Genomic DNA, 17,140 nt, shown 5'->3' with positions numbered 1-17,140 from the left:
ATTCAAGAATCATGAATAATAAATATCCCACATAGCTAAAACTCCTTTTTCAAAATGAAGACAGACGAAAGGGGAAGGGAAGAAGACGTTGCCGGTTGGATTCTCTCCCGACCCTATATTTTGGTGTATTGGAGTGTATCTGAAATTCGTTAGTGAGTACTATTTATGGATATGATATGAATTGCAGGGGGTTTAGGAGGCTTACCAATTTGGGTATGTTCCCTTTTCCTCCACGCTGGTGTTGGTCTTTTCCTTTCTCTCTTTCTCTTTTTTATGCGGTTTACAGGGCTCGTACTTGGGTTCGTGGGTGTGGTACTAGTGATTGGCCCGTGGGTGGAGAGTGGATTTGATTGGTGGTGTATATGAGGATGGTTATGAGGTTTATGAGAGGAGATCGGCGACTGCAGGGTTTTGTTTTGTTAGATGTTGAGTTGGGGAGTAACTTGATTAGGGAGTCTTACCGTTCATAGGCATCTCATCGATCTGTGTGGAGTAGTACAATTCGATATCACGGAGGATCCGCACGTCATCGCTGGTAACGAAGTTGATGGCGACACCCTTCCTTCCGAAACGACCGCTACGACCGATACGGTGGATGTAGTTTTCACGGTTGGTGGGGAGATCATAGTTGATGACCAGGGAGACCTGTTGGACGTCGATACCACGGGCCCAGACGTCGGTCGAGATAAGCACTCGCGAGTTACCCTGGCGGAAGTCCTGCATGATACTGTCACGTTCCTTCTGGGGCATCTCGCCGTGCATGCTGGACACGGTGAAGTTGGCCTCGCGCATCTTGTCCGTCAGCCAGTCGACCTTGCGGCGCGTGTTGCAGAAGATCACGGCCTGGGTGATGGTGAGTGTATCGTAGAGATCACACAAGGTGTCGAATTTCCATTCTTCCTTCTCCACCGCGATGAAGTACTGCTTAATGCCTTCCAGGGTCAACTCGTCACGCTTGACCAGCACACGCACGGGGTCGGTCATGAACTTCGTCGTCATGTCCAGGACGTCGTAGGGGAGGGTCGCGGAGACGACCACCACCTGCGTGGCCGGGGGCAGGTAGCGGTAGACGTCGTAGATCTGTTCACGGAAACCGCGGTTGAGCAGCTCGTCGGCTTCATCCAGCACCAGCATCTTGATGTGGCGGGTGCGCAGGTGGCGCCGACGGATCATATCCGCGACACGACCAGGCGTACCGGAAACGACGTGCTGTCCGTAGTCCAGCTTCCGGATGTCCTCGCCGATATTCGTGCCTCCGATGCAGGCGTGGCATTGCACGTTCATGTAGTCGCCGAGCGCCATGATGACGGACTGGATCTGCGTGGCAAGTTCGCGAGTCGGGGATAGCACGAGCGCTTGACTCTCGCGCACAACGGTGTCGATGACCTGCAGGATACTGATCGAGAAGGTAGCCGTTTTACCTGTACCGGACTGCGCCTGGGCAATCGTGTCGCGGCCTTTGCAGATCTGCACGATGGCTCGCGATTGCACTGCCGATGGAGACTCGTAGCCGTAAGCGTAGATACCGCGCAGGAGGCTCTCCTTCAAGTGCATGTCCTCGAAGGTAGGAGCAACCGTGACCTCCTTGGAGGTGTTGAACTCCATGCGGTCTGAGTTTGCGCCTTTGTCAGTATACATGTATTTCGTGGTAAGTAGCTGGGGTCCATACCATCTGCCCGTCTGTCAATGCCGTCCGCCATATTGAATTCACTAGTTCCACTGGAGATTGAGAAAGAAAAATATCAATTCACGCGATAGTGGTAGCCCCTCTAGTTAATGTGAGGTCTCGATCAAGCTTCTACCGCGACTTTTCCTGGAGCGCCACCGCCCGCATCACGTGATCGCCACTCGCCGCAAAGCTTCTCATGGCCAGCGACGAGTTGCCGATAGCATTACGGTACTTGGAGAATCACATATTTTGCCCGGGAACAGTCGTTGTTAAGACTGTATATTCACCATGCTTCTCGAAGACCAGAGATTCATCCACGAGGATCTGGAGAGACTAGAGCAGGCGATTGCGGATCGCGTTGCCGATGAGCCTCGTAACGTGCGTTTGTTCTCCGTTTCTACACATTATATCCTAAGCTAATTATCTGTCACTATAGATCAAGGATCGCTTAGCTCGCGACCATGAAATCGCTCAGTTTCTGGACCGCATAGACGAACAGTCGAAGAGACTACTAGACATCTACAAAGACGCGGACGGCGCACGCGAGAAGGAGATCCAGGCTATCTCGACCGGCGACCAATTCGAGGAGTTTTATACGCAACTAAACGAGATCAAAGATTTTCACAAGCGCTATCCCAATGAGCCCGTGGAGAACTTGGAGCGAGCATACAAACGCCATGAGGGCGAGCCGATCGGAATGGACATCGATAACCTGTTTACGGGTGAAGAAGGCTTCGGACAATTTTTGGACCTTACAAAAGCGCACGAAGATTACCTGAACCTGCCTGGCGTTAAGAGATTAACGTACGTTCAGTACCTCGAGGTGTTTGACGCTTTCACGCCCCCGCAGATGCTTATCAAGCGGCCCAATAAGCTTTCCGATAGGTATTTTCAGTATGTTGGAGAGCTTGCGGCATACTTGGAGGGGTTTATCAAGAAGACTAGGCCGCTGCAGGACTCGGATAAGCTTTTTGGTAGCTTTGATGAGGAGTTTGAGAAGCAGTGGGCGGCTAATGAGGTCCCTGGGTGGTCGGAGGAGACGGCTCAGAATGGTGCTCAGGGCCCGCAGACTGAAGGATCTGGAGAGGGTATCTGGTGCGCTGCGTGTGAAAAGGAGTTTAAGAACGAGAACGTCTACAAGAATCACTTGACAGGCAAGAAACACATTCGCGCCGCCGAGGCCAAAAAGGCTTCCGGTGACTCTGGCGAGAAGTCAGCAGCAGCAAATGGTGTTTCGGCCGTTGCTTCTCGTTTGAAGGAACGCGCTGTGGCAGAGCGTGAGCACCGTGTTCGGTCGTTGGCGAAGGTGTTGGACGCTGAGCGTCAAGCCACGCGGACCAACGTTGAGCGGAAGCAGGGTATGACTGAGAGAGAACGTCAGATGGAACTCGAAGCGCTGCTCGCAGAATCCGAAAATGCTGGCGGTGATCGTGCAGGCGATCAATCTGACGATGATGGAGATGACCGGATTTACAACCCGCTTAAGCTGCCGCTTGCTTGGGATGGAAAGCCCATTCCTTACTGGCTGTACAAGCTGCACGGTTTGGGTGTTGAGTACCCCTGTGAGATTTGCGGCAACTTCGTGTACATGGGTCGTCGCGCCTTTGACAAGCACTTCTCGGAAGGCTTGCATATCTGGGGTCTAAAGTGTCTGGGTATCACCTCGAATACGAACCTTTTCCGCGAGATCACCAGGATCGAGGACGCCCTTCGATTGTGGGAAAAGCTTGAGCATGACCGCAAGAAAGATAAGGACAGCCGCGACAACGTGGTGCAGATGGAGGACGCAGAGGGCAACGTGATGCCAGAAAGGATCTACTTGGAGTATGTTTTCCCTCTCTTACGATGCGACGAGAATTGTGCTAACGTTTACCAGTCTGCAAAAGCAGGGCATCCTGTAGCCGCTGCTCCCTCTGCTCATTACGTATATTCTCCTATATCCGCCTATCTTACGTTTAAAAGCCTGGAGTTTGACGGTTGTTTTCTTCATTTCCGTAGGGTCTCATACCATTGGGTTGTCTGGCTGGGAATAATAGCTTTATCAGTGCATGGCCTTACGCGCCTCATGTATTCTACATAAGACTTTACTGTCATCAATAAGATAAGACTATATCACAATTTTCTTATTGTTTCTGTAACAATGCTTTCATAATGGCCTAATTGATTGGTAACTATCACGTGCTTTCGCGATCCATGGACGCGGTCCCGTGTGGTTTCCCTGAGATTTCGCGTCAAAGTCTGTCATGTCTGCAGTGCCATTGTGCTTAATGTAAACTGTATTTGGTAGGAATGACACTGCTGTCTTGAGTGAGCTGTCTAAATCAGCATTTATCCGTTCCCCAGAGTTTGCCTGTGACTTGAAACCGGCCGCCTACAAAGGCATATATAGATGGGCTTCAAATTTTCTTATTTATGTGATTTACTTTCCTCTCTCGAGAATAACAAGATTCTGAAAGCTACTACTGAAGCAAGAGCCCATGATCCAGACGCTCAGACGGTGACCCGGTGGTTCAAGCAACATGGCAGACGGCTCCGCAATAAAGACACCGACCAGTTGGCCGTCCTCTCGTGCATGTTCCCAGAGAAGCGGACAGACAGAGTTTACTGGCTACAGGATACATCCCTGGCAAGGGTAATAGGACGTTGTCTACTTCTCGGGTCATCCCGGCGGGAAGAGCTCGAGCGATGGCGCGTTTCCGGGGGCATAGATCTGGCACGATGCGTGGAGAATGTCATGCGACAGGCCGAAAACCACATCCGCGAAGGCCAGGAGGTAACCGTCGAGGAGATTGATGATGCCTTGAACAGAGTTGCATCTCGGTGCAGATTTTCCGGGCCCCGTGTGCGTAGACAACGGGCTGCGGTTGATGTAGATGAGACGCTGTCTCCTCTATACCGACGATTGAGTAGTAGAGATGCAAAATGGCTGACTCGCATGATACTCAAGAACTATTCTCCTGTGACTTTACCGCGGAATCTAACGCTGAAGAGCTTTCATTTTTTGCTTCCGCATTTTCTGCTTTTTCAGGATGATTTTGAGGCGACGCTGAATATGCTGGTGTCGGAGCCTATTAGTCACTTTCCACCACATCCAGAGCCAGGGCTGGCTAGGGACTTGGGGATGATAGCTATGCAACATTTGAGTCCAGTGGTTGGCATTAAGATCGGGCGACCGGACTACTACAAGGCTCGGAGTATCAAGCACTGCTGTCAGATGATTGGTCGCCGTCGGATGAGTATAGAGAGGAAGTACGATGGTGAATACTGTCAAATACACGTTGATCTCTCGAAGCCTTCTAGGTCTATTCAGATATTCTCGAAAAGTGGTAAGGATTCTACTGCAGATAGGTCAGGGGTCCATCACGTTGTCAGAGATTCCTTGAGAATAGGAAGGCCGGGGTGCAAATTCTCTCGTCGGTGTATTCTGGAAGGTGAGCTACTTGTTTGGAGCGATCGACATGGCAAAATTATGGATTTCCATAAGCTACGCAAGTTTATCGCCCGTTCTGGCACTTTCATTGGGACGGAGAATGATTCCCCGTGAGTTTAATAACTTTATGATGTTTTCAGATCGGCATTCTAGATTCTAACTTGTGCTAGGCCACAACCTTATGAGCATTTGATGATTGTGTTTTTCGATATCCTCCTCCTTGACGACGACGTTTGCTTGAAAAAACCACACCGAGAGCGACGATTACTATTGAAAGACGTAGTACATGTAATCGAAGGCCGCGCAGACATCTCCGAACAACGAATCATAGACTTCTCCCGGTCTGGGAGTCAGTCGCACCTAGAAAATATCTTCGCCAAGGGCGTCGCTCAGCGATGGGAAGGGTTTGTCTTAAAAGGCTGCGAAGACCCCTACTTCACCATCTTTCCCAGCCAAGCAAATGGCTCCATGGGCCGCTGGATTAAGCTTAAGAAAGACTACATCCCAGGTCTAGGTGATACGGTAGACCTTGCGATCATCGGCGGAAAATATGATTCTCGAGACGCCGGTGGCTTAAAGCAGATCCAAAGGTTATTATGGACACATTTCTTCATTGGATGTCTTCTCAATAAAGAGGATGTTTTGCAGTCCAGATCTAAGCCTAAATTTCGGGTGGTCGATGTGATCAATCGTCATTGCATGAGCCCGAAGAACATGCAGATCCTCAATCAGTTTGGGGAGTACACTGCCTGCGGCATTGATTCAGGGCATGGGTTCGATATAGAGTACGGGACGGGCAACATCCCCGGCTTGGGTGTTGTTTTCAGGACTCCTTTTGTTGTCGAGATGCTAGGTAGCGGGTTTGAGAAACCATCAGGCTCCAGATATTATACGCTTCGCTTCCCGAGAATCATGAAGATTCATTGGGATAGATCGTTTGAGGATGCAGCATCGTTTTCAGAGCTACAGCTTCTGGCTGACGATGCCCGGGCAGTCCCCTCAGAAGAGCTGGCGCAAGAAGAAACTGAATGGAATAAACGTCTTAAGCTGGGGAACGGCTCGTCGGAGTATATAGTCGATCGATCCCAGAGCTTGACTAGCTCTTCAGGAGTGACCCAGAGTCCAGTGAAAGTGCGTCTATCAAACTGGTCTACAAGCACACCAGTAGATGAGACATGTCTACCAAATCCAAACAGCTCCGTGAAAATATGTAGCGGAAGAACCCCAGCAACCGCACATACTATCCCTATCTATATTGACGAGTCAATGGCATCAATGTCCCCCTCTGATGATTCAGATATGCATGGCAATTTCCTGACAAGCAACAAAAATCTCTCATCACACCAAGGCTCCCGCCAACAAAAGAACAATTCCTCTACCACCAACTCCACGAGGTCCAAGCAAAGCAAATCAACTGAGTTTGAGAACAGCGATATAACAATCCACTCAGACACAACATCTACACTGACTAATTCTTCTACACAAGACCCCAAAGTCATCGAAAAGCAGACAAACCCTCAAAAGACCACCAAATCCCCATTAACAACTCTCCCAATATACTTCATCCACAACAACCTATCCAATCCAGAACAACCAATAAGCACACTCCCCCTAACCGTGACTCCGAATCTCAACATCCTCATCAAATCCCTCCTCTCAAGATCACTCAAGACACAGCCAAGAACCACCTCAGCCCTAGTCATTCTCCTGCTAAATCCCACGCAAACACCCTTAGGCCAAGCCCTCCTCGATCTAGCCACCAACCTTCACAAAAGGCTTCAAGCGCCCTCTCATCACCCCGGCCATTTACAAACTGGGAGTATATTCCTCCTCGATTCGTCCCTCCTGGACCTGGGCACAGACGTGACCGATCCTAGCTCCTGTGTGCGGATGACATGGGGGGATATCGGGAAGAAGTATTTTTATGCTTGTGTTTCGTGGCGCTTGAAGGGTGGGGTTGAGACGGTTCCTTGTACGCCTTTAGATGGGGTTCCTAAGGGGGTTGTCGACCAGGGGGTTAGGGTTTCTGTTGTATTTGATAGGAGGGTTATGGGTGTTTTGGAGTCGGTTGGGGGTTTAGGGGATGAGTGATGATGATACTTGGTTGGCCTTGGGGTTGGTTTGATGACTGACGGAAGTCTTTACGATAATTTATGTATTATTGCTTAATTTGTCATATCCTTATTATAGACGATTAACAAGGATATTAATTGGTTGCTCCTATAAGCTGTGGTCATATTTTCAATAAATAATCCATAGTACATCTCTATATAACCATCATAAAAACACCCAGCCCAGCCTCAGGATGAAAATATCAGGTCGTAAGCACACCCAGCACAAACGCCTCGCTACCGTAAGAATGAAAGCCTGCTCCAGGCAAAACATAACAATACAGAGTGAACAGCCTAAATAACGCAGACTACTCATCTCCTTCCCTTCTAGCCCTCACATCTCTCATCAACGCCTTCGCCTCCTCAACCTCTACTCCATCCTGGCACAATTCACCCGCCAACTGATCCGCGCGTTCAAGATCCCCGTTTCGCAAAGCCCACCGCGCGAGCCACAACCGTGCTTTCGAGGTTGTCACTGTCGGCCCTGTGCCGTGCCATGAGTCATCATCGTCGTCGTTCTGGTTATATGTTGAGGATTGACGGGCTCGGCGTGAGGACTTCTGAGCTCCGGCCTCAGATTGATTATCGTCGTTTTCATTGTCGGAAGAGGCGTCTTCTTCCACAGGCATTTGGCCTGATTCTTGTTGCAGGGTGAGTTCCATGTAGGCGGCTGCTTCTTCATCATCGCCGAGACGTTCGTAGAGTGTTGCGATTTGGTGGAGGGTTTCTGGATCGAGGATCTTGCGGCCTGAGCCTCCCAGTTGAGATGGGTCTTCAGCGTAGTAGGAGCCAGCTACGAGGGCGCGTTTGAGGGCTTTGATACTCTGCGGAACACGGCCCATTTTGGCGTAGCAGGATCCGACGGCTTGCCACATTTTCGGGTCATACGGTCGCAGTGCGGCGGCACGTTGATAGTAGAATAGAGCGTAGAAGGACATGTCGAGGACTTCGTATGCCTGGCCGAGACCGTACCAGGCTCGGTAGTCTTTGCGGTTGACGTCCACGGCGCGGCGATAGGATTCAATCGCAGCGTGCGTGTTCTTCATCTCGATGTACTCGTGGCCCATGAGGGTCCAGGCTGAGAGGAAATTGCGGTCTAGTGTGAGGGCGCGACGGAAGTACATCACGGCCTTTTCGTGTTCGGACTTGAGTGAATAGTAGTTTCCGATGACGCAGCAGGTTTCGGGTCGGAACTTGTCTGTTGCGGTTGCAACTTGGGCGACAAAGGCGAGCTGCGGGCGCGCCCCCATCACGTATAATATATTGGAGTAATGGTCAAGGCTGTCAAGACGGTGAGGAGACGCAATCAATATCTCGGTGAATATACGTGATGCCTCTTCGAAGTCTACCAGACTGTTAGCATTGCAGTTGCGCCACGGGTATAAAATGGTGTATACCTTTTGAATGGTAGTAGAGGAGGGCTCTCTGTGTCATAAGAAAGGCGCTGTTGGGGAAGATTGTTTCAAGCTCCGAGAGAGCCTGGTATGTGTCTTCAGTGGCTTGATATAGTTCTTGGCTACAGTATACGTGGAAAAGAAGTGTCATAATGTTCTGCGGGAGCAGGTCCACAACTTGTTTCAACTGGTTAACAATTAGCATCCGACCCGCATTAATGCGCATTAAGGAACAGCCACATACATCTTCTGTGCTCGAGAGAAGATCGTTCAACTCTTGCCAGGCACCCCAATGGAATGGGTTCAAGTGCACGCTCCTTATAAGCCACTTTTTCGCCTCCTCTTCGTTCCGTCCCTTAAGAAGAATGACTCCGTAGAGGTACTCTAGCCAGCCCTGATTGCGATCTTCCAATCCCTTCTCTCGACGCTCGGTTAGCCATCCTTCTAGCCCTCGCGCAAGATCCGGCAACTCTCGATTAACTGTCGCACCCCCGTCAGCCGGTCCCAGCACCATCTCGGTCTCTTCATCTTTCCGCTTCTCTCCCGCTAAGTACTTGGAGTACAGAGCAAGAAATAATGACTTCTGACTCAGTCTGGGATATGGGTTCCTAGACACGTTGCTATCCTTCCCTCCTGCATACTGGGATGACTTTGACTTGCCCTTCTGTGGGGTTAACGACTGTCTCTTCTTCTGGTTCGGCGACGACGTCGAAAGTGCAACGGGGGGTATCGTAGGCGGCAGAAACACTGCTGCGCAGCGGTCGTACTCGCGCGTATCAAAGTAGGATTTTGCCAGGAGGTACTTGTAGGACTCCTGGGCTTCAAGGGAAGCTTCGACAGGATCTTGGGTTCGGAGGTAGGGATTTGGACGGGTCGAGGGTGTATCGGGAATGTCCATTGGTGATTCGGGGTCCGTATCATATTGGTCAATCGGTACAATGGCATCAAGCATTTCTGCCGCCCTGTTCTATTCAATCAACATCAAATTCCATTCAAAGGGTTGGAGTGAAGGCCCGCGTGTCGTACCATTTGGCAGACTGGTATAAACAGCGCTCAGAACATTTTATGGTGGCATCTTCGAGCCGGAACTTGAGCTCCTGCACATTTTCTTCGGTGAACTGCGCCGCCATGGCGACGAGGGAAATCTTGCGTTCGGTTTCTTCAGATATTCGTAGTAATGGTGGTCAGTCAATAACGGACTGTCGCGCCAATCATGTCCATGCGCAATTGTTTGTATGGTGGGGGGGGACACTCGCGCGAAACAAGACTGTTTCGTTCTTTCCTGCTAATTCTGACTGAGACAGCTGACGGATCAATCCCCACAGTTCCAGTCGCCGACGGAAGCGCTAAATGATTGCGAATGTGACCTAGTGGGTACAAGGAAAAGAACCAAAAAGGTATCAACATCAACAACCTTAGAATGTTGAACCCGAGTACACAGTACGGGAAAGGCGGAACTTCTGATTGGTCAATGGACGGGCAAACAGGGCAAACAAAGCGCTGAGGGGCTTTACCAATTGGGGTATATTAGATAGCTATCATTTCCTCCCCCGACTTTTCCCTCTTCCTTGTGCCCCTCTCGCCTTTTCTCAATCATTAATTTACACATCCGATAAATCCCACGTCGGAATGCCTGCCACTGACCGTGCCGCTTTCCAGGAGGTCTTCCCCTCCTTGGCCGAAGATATCCTGGCCTATGCGAAGGAGTCAAACTTGCCCGAAAATGCCCTCCAGTGGTTTGAGAAGGTATACTCCCCGTTTTTTGCACGATTCGCTGCGGAGGACATGGACTGACCACTCTTGCTACGTACAACAGGCCCTCAATGTTAACGTTCCCGGTGGAAAGCTGAACCGCGGTCTTTCCTGCCCCGACACCGGTCTCGCTCTTCTGGAGAAGCCCCTGACCGAGGAGCAGTTCAAGCACCTCAGCATTCTGGGATGGCTCACCGAGCTTCTCCAGGCTTTCTTCCTGGTCAGCGATGACATTATGGACAGCTCGATCACCCGTCGTGGTCAGCCATGCTGGTACCGTCAGGAGGGTGTCGGTCTGATCGCCATTAACGATGCCTTCCTGCTCGAATCTTCCATTTATGTCATTCTCAAGAAGCACTTCCGCTCGCACCCCGCCTACGCCGACTTCATCGATCTCTTCCACGAGACTACTTGGCAGACTGAGCTAGGTCAGCTCTGTGACCTGATTACCGCCCCCGAGGACAAGGTCGACCTCAACAACTTCTCCATGGAGAAGTATATGTTCATCGTCACCTACAAGACCGCCTACTACAGCTTCTACCTGCCTGTCGCCCTGGCTCTGCTCTACCTTCAGCGTGCCACGCCCAGCAACCTCCGCCAGGCCCACGACATCCTCATCCCTCTGGGCCAGTACTTCCAGGTTCAGGATGACTACCTCGATGCCTACGGCGATCCTGAAGTCATTGGTAAGATCGGTACCGATATCAAGGACAACAAGTGCTCTTGGCTCGTCAATCAGGCTCTCCAGCGCTGCAATGCTGAGCAGCGCAAGGTCCTCGACGAGGCCTACGGCCGTAAGGATGACGCTCTTGAGGCCAAGGTCAAGGCTCTCTACAAGGAGCTAGATCTCGAGAAGGTCTACCAAGAGTACGAGGAGAAGATCGTCGGCGAGCTGAAGGAGAAGATCGCTGCCGTGGATGAGTCTGGGGGCCTGAAGAAGGAGGTCTTCAACGCCTTCCTCGGCAAGATCTACAAGCGCTCCAAATAAACGCATTCGCGGCTGATCGTTTTGTTCTGGGTGAATTAGAAGAACGATACCCCTTCTATTTCTTGTAATTACACGCTTTTTGCCACGTCATAGATTAGCCAGCCCCTAATAAGAGAAATATATATTAATGACTGTGACTCCGTTATGGATGCAAAAGAAACGTAGTACATATTGATTTTGGGAGCCTCCTTGGGTGTGACAATTGTGGTACAGCATTTCATGCGAGCGTCTCAACTCAGCAGCCAAGGATGGATGCAGTGGCCCACATTACTAGTACTACCTCTCTAACCTGCGAACATTGGCGGTGGTCTTGGCAGCCCTGTAGGTATGGTATAGCATATCAAGTGTCTTCAATTATAGAGTGGAAGAGAAGGTGGGAACTTGAAGTGTGGCCCAGGAGAAGAACGTGAAAACATGACAGCACGTGCCCTGCTGACCTCTTTCGATGCATTTATTCAGCCTATTCGAAGCATCAACCCAAAACACCACAAAGATAATTCCTTCCTTCTCAATTCCGACAAATATGTCATGTTCTCTCCTACCTCTATGGCGCCAAGGACATGATTCAACCACTAATGATCATAACTCCAGCTCGGCCAACCACCAGTTCGGACATAAGACGGACGAAGCCGGCTAAATAAAAAAACCACCACGATCAAGTGGACCTCACTGCGTACTGACGTTTAGTCTACTTCAATCGCATCAACCATCAATCCATCCCAGAGACCAAATCCTACAACCCCCAGTAGGGAGTTAATTGTTCTCCACCCCGAAATTCTCCTGCCAAGACACCCACTCACTCCACTTCACAGAATGGCCCTGAGCACAAAGACTCACCCAGCGAAAACAATAAGGGGTTGCGCATCGCATTCATGTCGTTCTTCAACTCTACCTTTACAAGTGGAGTACCAGATATGAAGAGCATCAGTGATTGGCAAGCCAATAATCAGTGGTTCGTCAACCACGAAAAACGGGGCGCTAAGTGTGGATCTCACGGCGCAAAAGCCGACGATGAAATGCCTGCCTATTAGGGCTGCAGCTCCACCGGAAAGCTAGACTATTCAGCGCGTATAGGAATGAAAATCTAACTGCCGATTCAGCTGACGAATCCGTTTTTTTTTTACTCCATACATTGACGATGGACACCTCTAATATAAATTTAAACGGCGCCCGTCCCCCGGACTTTCGGTAGGTAGTGTTGTTTGTCCACACATATACATCGGGCGCTTCTTCGTCGGTCCCCACCCGGTGATGATGATCATGTTAAACGTGGTGTTGATTCTTCTAGTGCTTGTGATTGCCCGCGTACAAGCGGATCATGGTCCCTATTTCCAGTCTGCTGCTTATGACGAAGGGAAATTTGGGGAATGGCCTACCGAGACGTATCGATCGTCGCCCATCGTCGGCCCGGCATTGAATTATCTGCAGTATAGCGATGAGTGCAAGGATGGGCTTTACACGTTTATCGCGCCCCGAGGGAATAAAGTAGCTAACCCAGGGCCGATGATCCTTGATCAAGACGGACATCTTGTCTGGACAAAGCGTTATGGGCAATCTTATAATCTGAATGTCTACACGTTCAAAGGGCAGGATTATCTAACTTTCTGGATGGGCAATGATGGCGTTGGGGGACATGGAGAGGGAGCATATTATATGGTAGGGCATATCTTCCCCTACCTTACCTACCTATGCGAAACGCAATGAAACAACCATCTCCACATGCATCTCAAGTCATAATTTTCTAAACCTACTATAGCTAGACTCTTCCTACCGAGAAGTATATAAAATCAACGCGGCCAACCATCTCCCAGGAGATCTCCACGAATTCCACATCACACAAGACGACACCGCACTAATCACCATTTACGACATCATTCCTGCAGATCTAACAACAGTCGGCGGTCTCGAAGAAGGCTGGATCTGGGACGGCACGTTCCAAGAGCTTGACATCGAGACAGGGAAAACTCTCTTCCAATGGCGAGCATCCGAGCACTTTAACTTCACCGACATGAAGCGGGACCGCGAAGGCAATGGCGACTCTGATGTCCACCCATGGGACTTCTTTCACATTAACAGCGTAGAAAAGGACGCCAAGGGAAACTATCTGATCTCATCCCGCTACGCCAGCTGCCTCACCTACATCGACGGCCGCACAGGCGACATCATCTGGCGCCTCGGCGGCAAAAACAACGACTTCACAGACCTTTCGGACGGCGCAGCTACAAACTTCTCCTGGCAACATCACGCCCGCTTCCGCGACAACGGCACGGCCATCACCATCTTCGACAATGCCTCCCGTGGCGCAGGCGCCCCCGAACTACCCAGCCGCGGCCTCTACCTAGACATCGATCAAGAAAACATGACCGTCAAAGTCCGCCACGAATACTGGAACCCAGACCCGATTAGCAGCCAATCGCAGGGCTCCGTCCAGCTCCTCACCTCTAGCAACGGCAACACAAAAGTTCTCGTAGGCTACGGCCACATCCCAACCTGGACCGAATACGCCTCCGATGGCACCGTCCTCTGCAACACGCACTTCGGCGCCGCCTCCGGCGACGGCAACATCATGTCCTACCGCGTCCTAAAATACCCTTGGGTCGGCCACCCAACGACGTCCCCCGACATCTCTGCTTACAACTACACAGCCGCAGCGAGCTGGAACGGCGCCACCGAAGTCGTAACCTGGGCTCTCGAAGGCGCGGACTCACCCAACCCAAAGACATACACATTCATAGCTGCGGTGCCCAAATCCGGCTTCGAAACCGTCATTCCCATTCCCGCGGACACAGAATCAACGTACATCCGCGCCCATGGCCTAAACTCCACAGGCCATATCCTAGGAACCACCAAACTAGTCCGCTGGGATCCAGATTCTAATGAAGCAGTCGTGGGACGGCATGATGAGGATGACGGGGATTCACCTGTCCACTCACTACTTTTCTTCTTTGGGGGGTTTGCATCGGCTGTTGTACTCGCTTTTGCTGGTTGGTTTATATACAGAAGATTCAAGTCAAGGACGGGCGCGCAGAGTACGGAGGACAGAGAACGGGGAAACTGGCAGCCGCTGGATCGGTTTAACGGCGACGAAGACTTGAGTGATGGAGAGATGGATGATGTTGAGTTCGCGCTGTTGCGGGGTGAGAGGTCTGGAAGTTGGCCTGAAGAAGATGATGACGATAGGTGTACGGGGAAGTGATGTCTACACTGGTGGATATAAATAAGCCTGTTACCTTATTCGCACTTATTCCCAGTACGTATTTACATAGAATTATTAAAGATTGTACATAAATAGAAAGAATTACCCGAGCCGGTCGGCCTCTCCGTCTCAAGACCTATAAACGGTCTCGCTGGCGATATGATCTATAGGATCTGTGGCTCCTCTTGCCAGGTGCATTAAGAAACCATTCTATGGAGCTACGCGTTAGTATATTTGGACATTGCGTACGTAGGCCTGCTGCAATCTTCGTGGCGATGACGCCTCGATAAAAGCAAATCAGACTGTCTAACCTTCTTTGGAAATATCTAACGTGGACAGAGGAACTTTGTGCTACGACGTTCGTCTTATCACTAGAGCGACAAACGCAGTGACGGCCAGGTTGGGGTATGGCTAGTTTGTCCTGCTGGTTGGTGTCTTGGATGGATATGCGGGTCTACGTAGACAGCTTACGTACGCCTTACAGGTACGCTACGGGAGTTTTGAATTATGTGAAATTCAAGAGACAACACCATAGACTTAATTAAGTCATTCAATTTCCATATGGTCGTACGATCAACAACATATGCGCCTGCCAATCAGACCTCAGGACGTGGTCGTAGCTACTTATGCGCTAGAGGCCACCTGCAGACGCTTGAAGCCACCCTCGCAAGCAACCTCCTTCTGCAGTTCCGCCATACGCTTCTGGTCACCCAGAGGGTCGGTCGAATCCGCGTCCAACGTCCAGGAGAGGTACTGGTTGGTGTAGTTAGGCTGGAAGTCGGCATCAAGGATACCCAGACGCTTTCCGTAGTTGGTAACCTTAGCCCAGTCACGACTGACGTTCTTCAGGTCACGGCTGAAGTAGGCGAAAGACCGCTCGAAGATCTTACGGTTGACAGGGGTTCCCATGATGGGCTTCATGTCAATGTATTCTTCGAAGGCCGCTGCAGGCTCTGCGAGAACGTAGTCCGTTGCACGCTTGACAGCACGCATGAACTTCTGAACCTTCTCGGGGTTGGCGGCCAAGAAGGCATCGTTGGCAATGTAGAGGATGGAGCAGAAGCAGCAGCAGCCAAGCTCGGCGAGCTGGTCGATGCGGAGCATCTGAACGTCGTCACGGGGACGGTTCTGGGATGCCAGCCACTCGGCCAGTTCAACCATCTGCACATTCTCCAGGCCAATGCCGGCATCAATGTCACCGCGGATGATGGCCTTGGTAACGTTCATGCCGCAACGGACGGCAGTGTAGTCGTCCGCAGTCATGCCATAGTACTTGGTGAGCTCGTCGATTTGAATCTGGATTAATTTAATCTCAGCTCGTTCAACGACACAGTCAGTGGTACATACCTTTCCGAACTCTCCAACATAGCCAATTTTCTTGCCCTTCAGGGAGCGGAAGTCTTCAGTGATTCCGCTATCCTTGAGGTACACAACACCGGTGAAAGGCTCGTCAAGAAGAGAGCCAATCGAGGTGACAGGGAAGTTACGAGCCTTGGCCTGGTTCGGCAGTTAGAGGTCTGTTCAAAAGGTCCCAAGGAGAGATGATACATACAGCCAGAGTATGGATCATGGCCTTGAAGCCCATGTCAACCTTACCGCTACCAATTATCTCAGTGACATCAGAGGGGTCATTGGGCTCCAGCAGAGCAACCTTCAGGCCTTCTTCCTTGAAGTAACCCTTGCTCTGAGCGAGGTACAGGGGAGCGTGGTACGGCGTCGCGTGCCTTTATATAACACACAACCACTTAGTAACAGTTCACGAACGTAGCAGAAGAAACAGCAAGAACACAGATAGAAACAGCACCAGCGGCATATCATACCAGTTGGTGAGGAAGGTAATCTTGTCAGTAGACATCTTGGCACAATTTGAGGTCAAGAGCTCTGAAACTTGTTAGTAAAGGGGACCGAAGTCCCTCTTCTGTGACAAGAGATATAAAGGGGAACAATCAATGCCACGCATGTCCTTTCGCTAGTATTATCTAGATCAAGTTATGACAGTATAATCTCAGAACGACCGGACTCTGCCTCGTACACCCGGTACCCCTCCACTCAGCCTTTGCCCTTTGTCTCACGTCTCCTTCGAGGGGCACAACCCCTAAAGGGAGACAGACACGCAGGGACAGCATGAAGTAGGGGGATGGCCAGGCAACCAGGGCAGGTCCAAGACGAACACCTGTCATGCGGGAGCTATGACTGTTATACTATGTACGATACCTTGACCCGTGTGGTTAAATTAACCCATAGCGAAACGACCCAGAAGGTCATTCTGGCTGCGCGGCCTCATAGTGAGCCGTACCGAGCGAGTTGCAGCGATAGTGGTGAAAGAGGAATTGGTAGAATGGAGGCTGAGGATTGTAGTGGGAAAGGAGAAAGGAAAAGTGGTCGAGGGAGGGGTCGAGGAATACAATAAATAATAGGCTTTGAGTCACATGGAATCCAACCCCACCTACTGAATTTCTACTCGTAGTAACAATATTACTCGTCTCTATTCCCTGCTTCAACCCTCACCGGGACCCTCCAGAAGGACGATAACTGTCACCCGGTCCCATTGGATACCCGGCGATCCTTTGTCGTGGCCCTCTCAACAGGTTTTAATAGTA

General features: G+C 50.7%; 8 protein-coding genes across 8 annotated transcripts; 5 read left to right on the top strand and 3 right to left on the bottom strand.

Annotated features, from left to right (window-relative positions):
• Window positions 1-381: 381 nt before the first annotated feature.
• On the bottom strand, window positions 382-1,638 carry AO090102000353 (ATP-dependent RNA helicase eIF4A; the record flags this gene model as incomplete). The annotated part of the gene is made up of 2 exons (XM_001822495.3): window positions 382-401; window positions 462-1,638. The coding sequence occupies 2 exons, from the start codon at window positions 1,636-1,638 to the stop codon at window positions 382-384; spliced, it is 1,197 nt and encodes a 398-aa protein (XP_001822547.3).
• A 319-nt stretch (window positions 1,639-1,957) lies between these two features.
• On the top strand, window positions 1,958-3,570 carry AO090102000354 (SF3a splicing factor complex subunit PRP9; the record flags this gene model as incomplete). The annotated part of the gene is made up of 3 exons (XM_001822496.3): window positions 1,958-2,047; window positions 2,106-3,493; window positions 3,546-3,570. The coding sequence occupies 3 exons, from the start codon at window positions 1,958-1,960 to the stop codon at window positions 3,568-3,570; spliced, it is 1,503 nt and encodes a 500-aa protein (XP_001822548.1).
• A 671-nt stretch (window positions 3,571-4,241) lies between these two features.
• Window positions 4,242-6,313, top strand: AO090102000355 (uncharacterized protein; the record flags this gene model as incomplete). Its single annotated transcript, XM_001822497.3, has 3 exons — window positions 4,242-5,209; window positions 5,270-6,230; window positions 6,296-6,313. The coding sequence occupies 3 exons, from the start codon at window positions 4,242-4,244 to the stop codon at window positions 6,311-6,313; spliced, it is 1,947 nt and encodes a 648-aa protein (XP_001822549.3).
• Window positions 6,314-6,374: 61 nt separating this feature from the next.
• On the top strand, window positions 6,375-7,190 carry AO090102000356 (uncharacterized protein; the record flags this gene model as incomplete). Its single annotated transcript, XM_001822498.1, has 1 exon — window positions 6,375-7,190. The coding sequence occupies one exon, from the start codon at window positions 6,375-6,377 to the stop codon at window positions 7,188-7,190; it is 816 nt and encodes a 271-aa protein (XP_001822550.1).
• A 328-nt stretch (window positions 7,191-7,518) lies between these two features.
• On the bottom strand, window positions 7,519-9,734 carry AO090102000357 (anaphase promoting complex subunit CDC23; the record flags this gene model as incomplete). The annotated part of the gene is made up of 4 exons (XM_001822499.1): window positions 7,519-8,555; window positions 8,608-8,791; window positions 8,849-9,566; window positions 9,631-9,734. 4 exons carry the CDS (start codon window positions 9,732-9,734, stop codon window positions 7,519-7,521), a joined length of 2,043 nt encoding a protein of 680 aa, XP_001822551.1.
• Window positions 9,735-10,233: 499 nt separating this feature from the next.
• On the top strand, window positions 10,234-11,344 carry erg20 (bifunctional (2E,6E)-farnesyl diphosphate synthase/dimethylallyltranstransferase; the record flags this gene model as incomplete). The annotated part of the gene is made up of 2 exons (XM_001822500.3): window positions 10,234-10,350; window positions 10,421-11,344. The coding sequence occupies 2 exons, from the start codon at window positions 10,234-10,236 to the stop codon at window positions 11,342-11,344; spliced, it is 1,041 nt and encodes a 346-aa protein (XP_001822552.1).
• A 1,254-nt stretch (window positions 11,345-12,598) lies between these two features.
• Window positions 12,599-14,540, top strand: AO090102000359 (arylsulfotransferase family protein; the record flags this gene model as incomplete). The annotated part of the gene is made up of 2 exons (XM_001822501.3): window positions 12,599-13,000; window positions 13,101-14,540. The coding sequence occupies 2 exons, from the start codon at window positions 12,599-12,601 to the stop codon at window positions 14,538-14,540; spliced, it is 1,842 nt and encodes a 613-aa protein (XP_001822553.3).
• Window positions 14,541-15,164: 624 nt separating this feature from the next.
• On the bottom strand, window positions 15,165-16,395 carry AO090102000360 (NMT1/THI5 family protein; the record flags this gene model as incomplete). Its single annotated transcript, XM_003190116.2, has 4 exons — window positions 15,165-15,836; window positions 15,888-16,037; window positions 16,093-16,264; window positions 16,361-16,395. 4 exons carry the CDS (start codon window positions 16,393-16,395, stop codon window positions 15,165-15,167), a joined length of 1,029 nt encoding a protein of 342 aa, XP_003190164.1.
• Between the last annotated feature and the right edge of the window lie 745 nt (window positions 16,396-17,140).

Source organism: Aspergillus oryzae, chromosome 4 (assembly GCF_000184455.2).
Source record: "Aspergillus oryzae RIB40 DNA, chromosome 4".
Taxonomy (NCBI): Eukaryota; Fungi; Ascomycota; class Eurotiomycetes; order Eurotiales; family Aspergillaceae; genus Aspergillus; species Aspergillus oryzae.
Note: the sequence above shows the minus strand (reverse complement) of the source record. Positions and strands in the feature narration are given on the sequence as shown.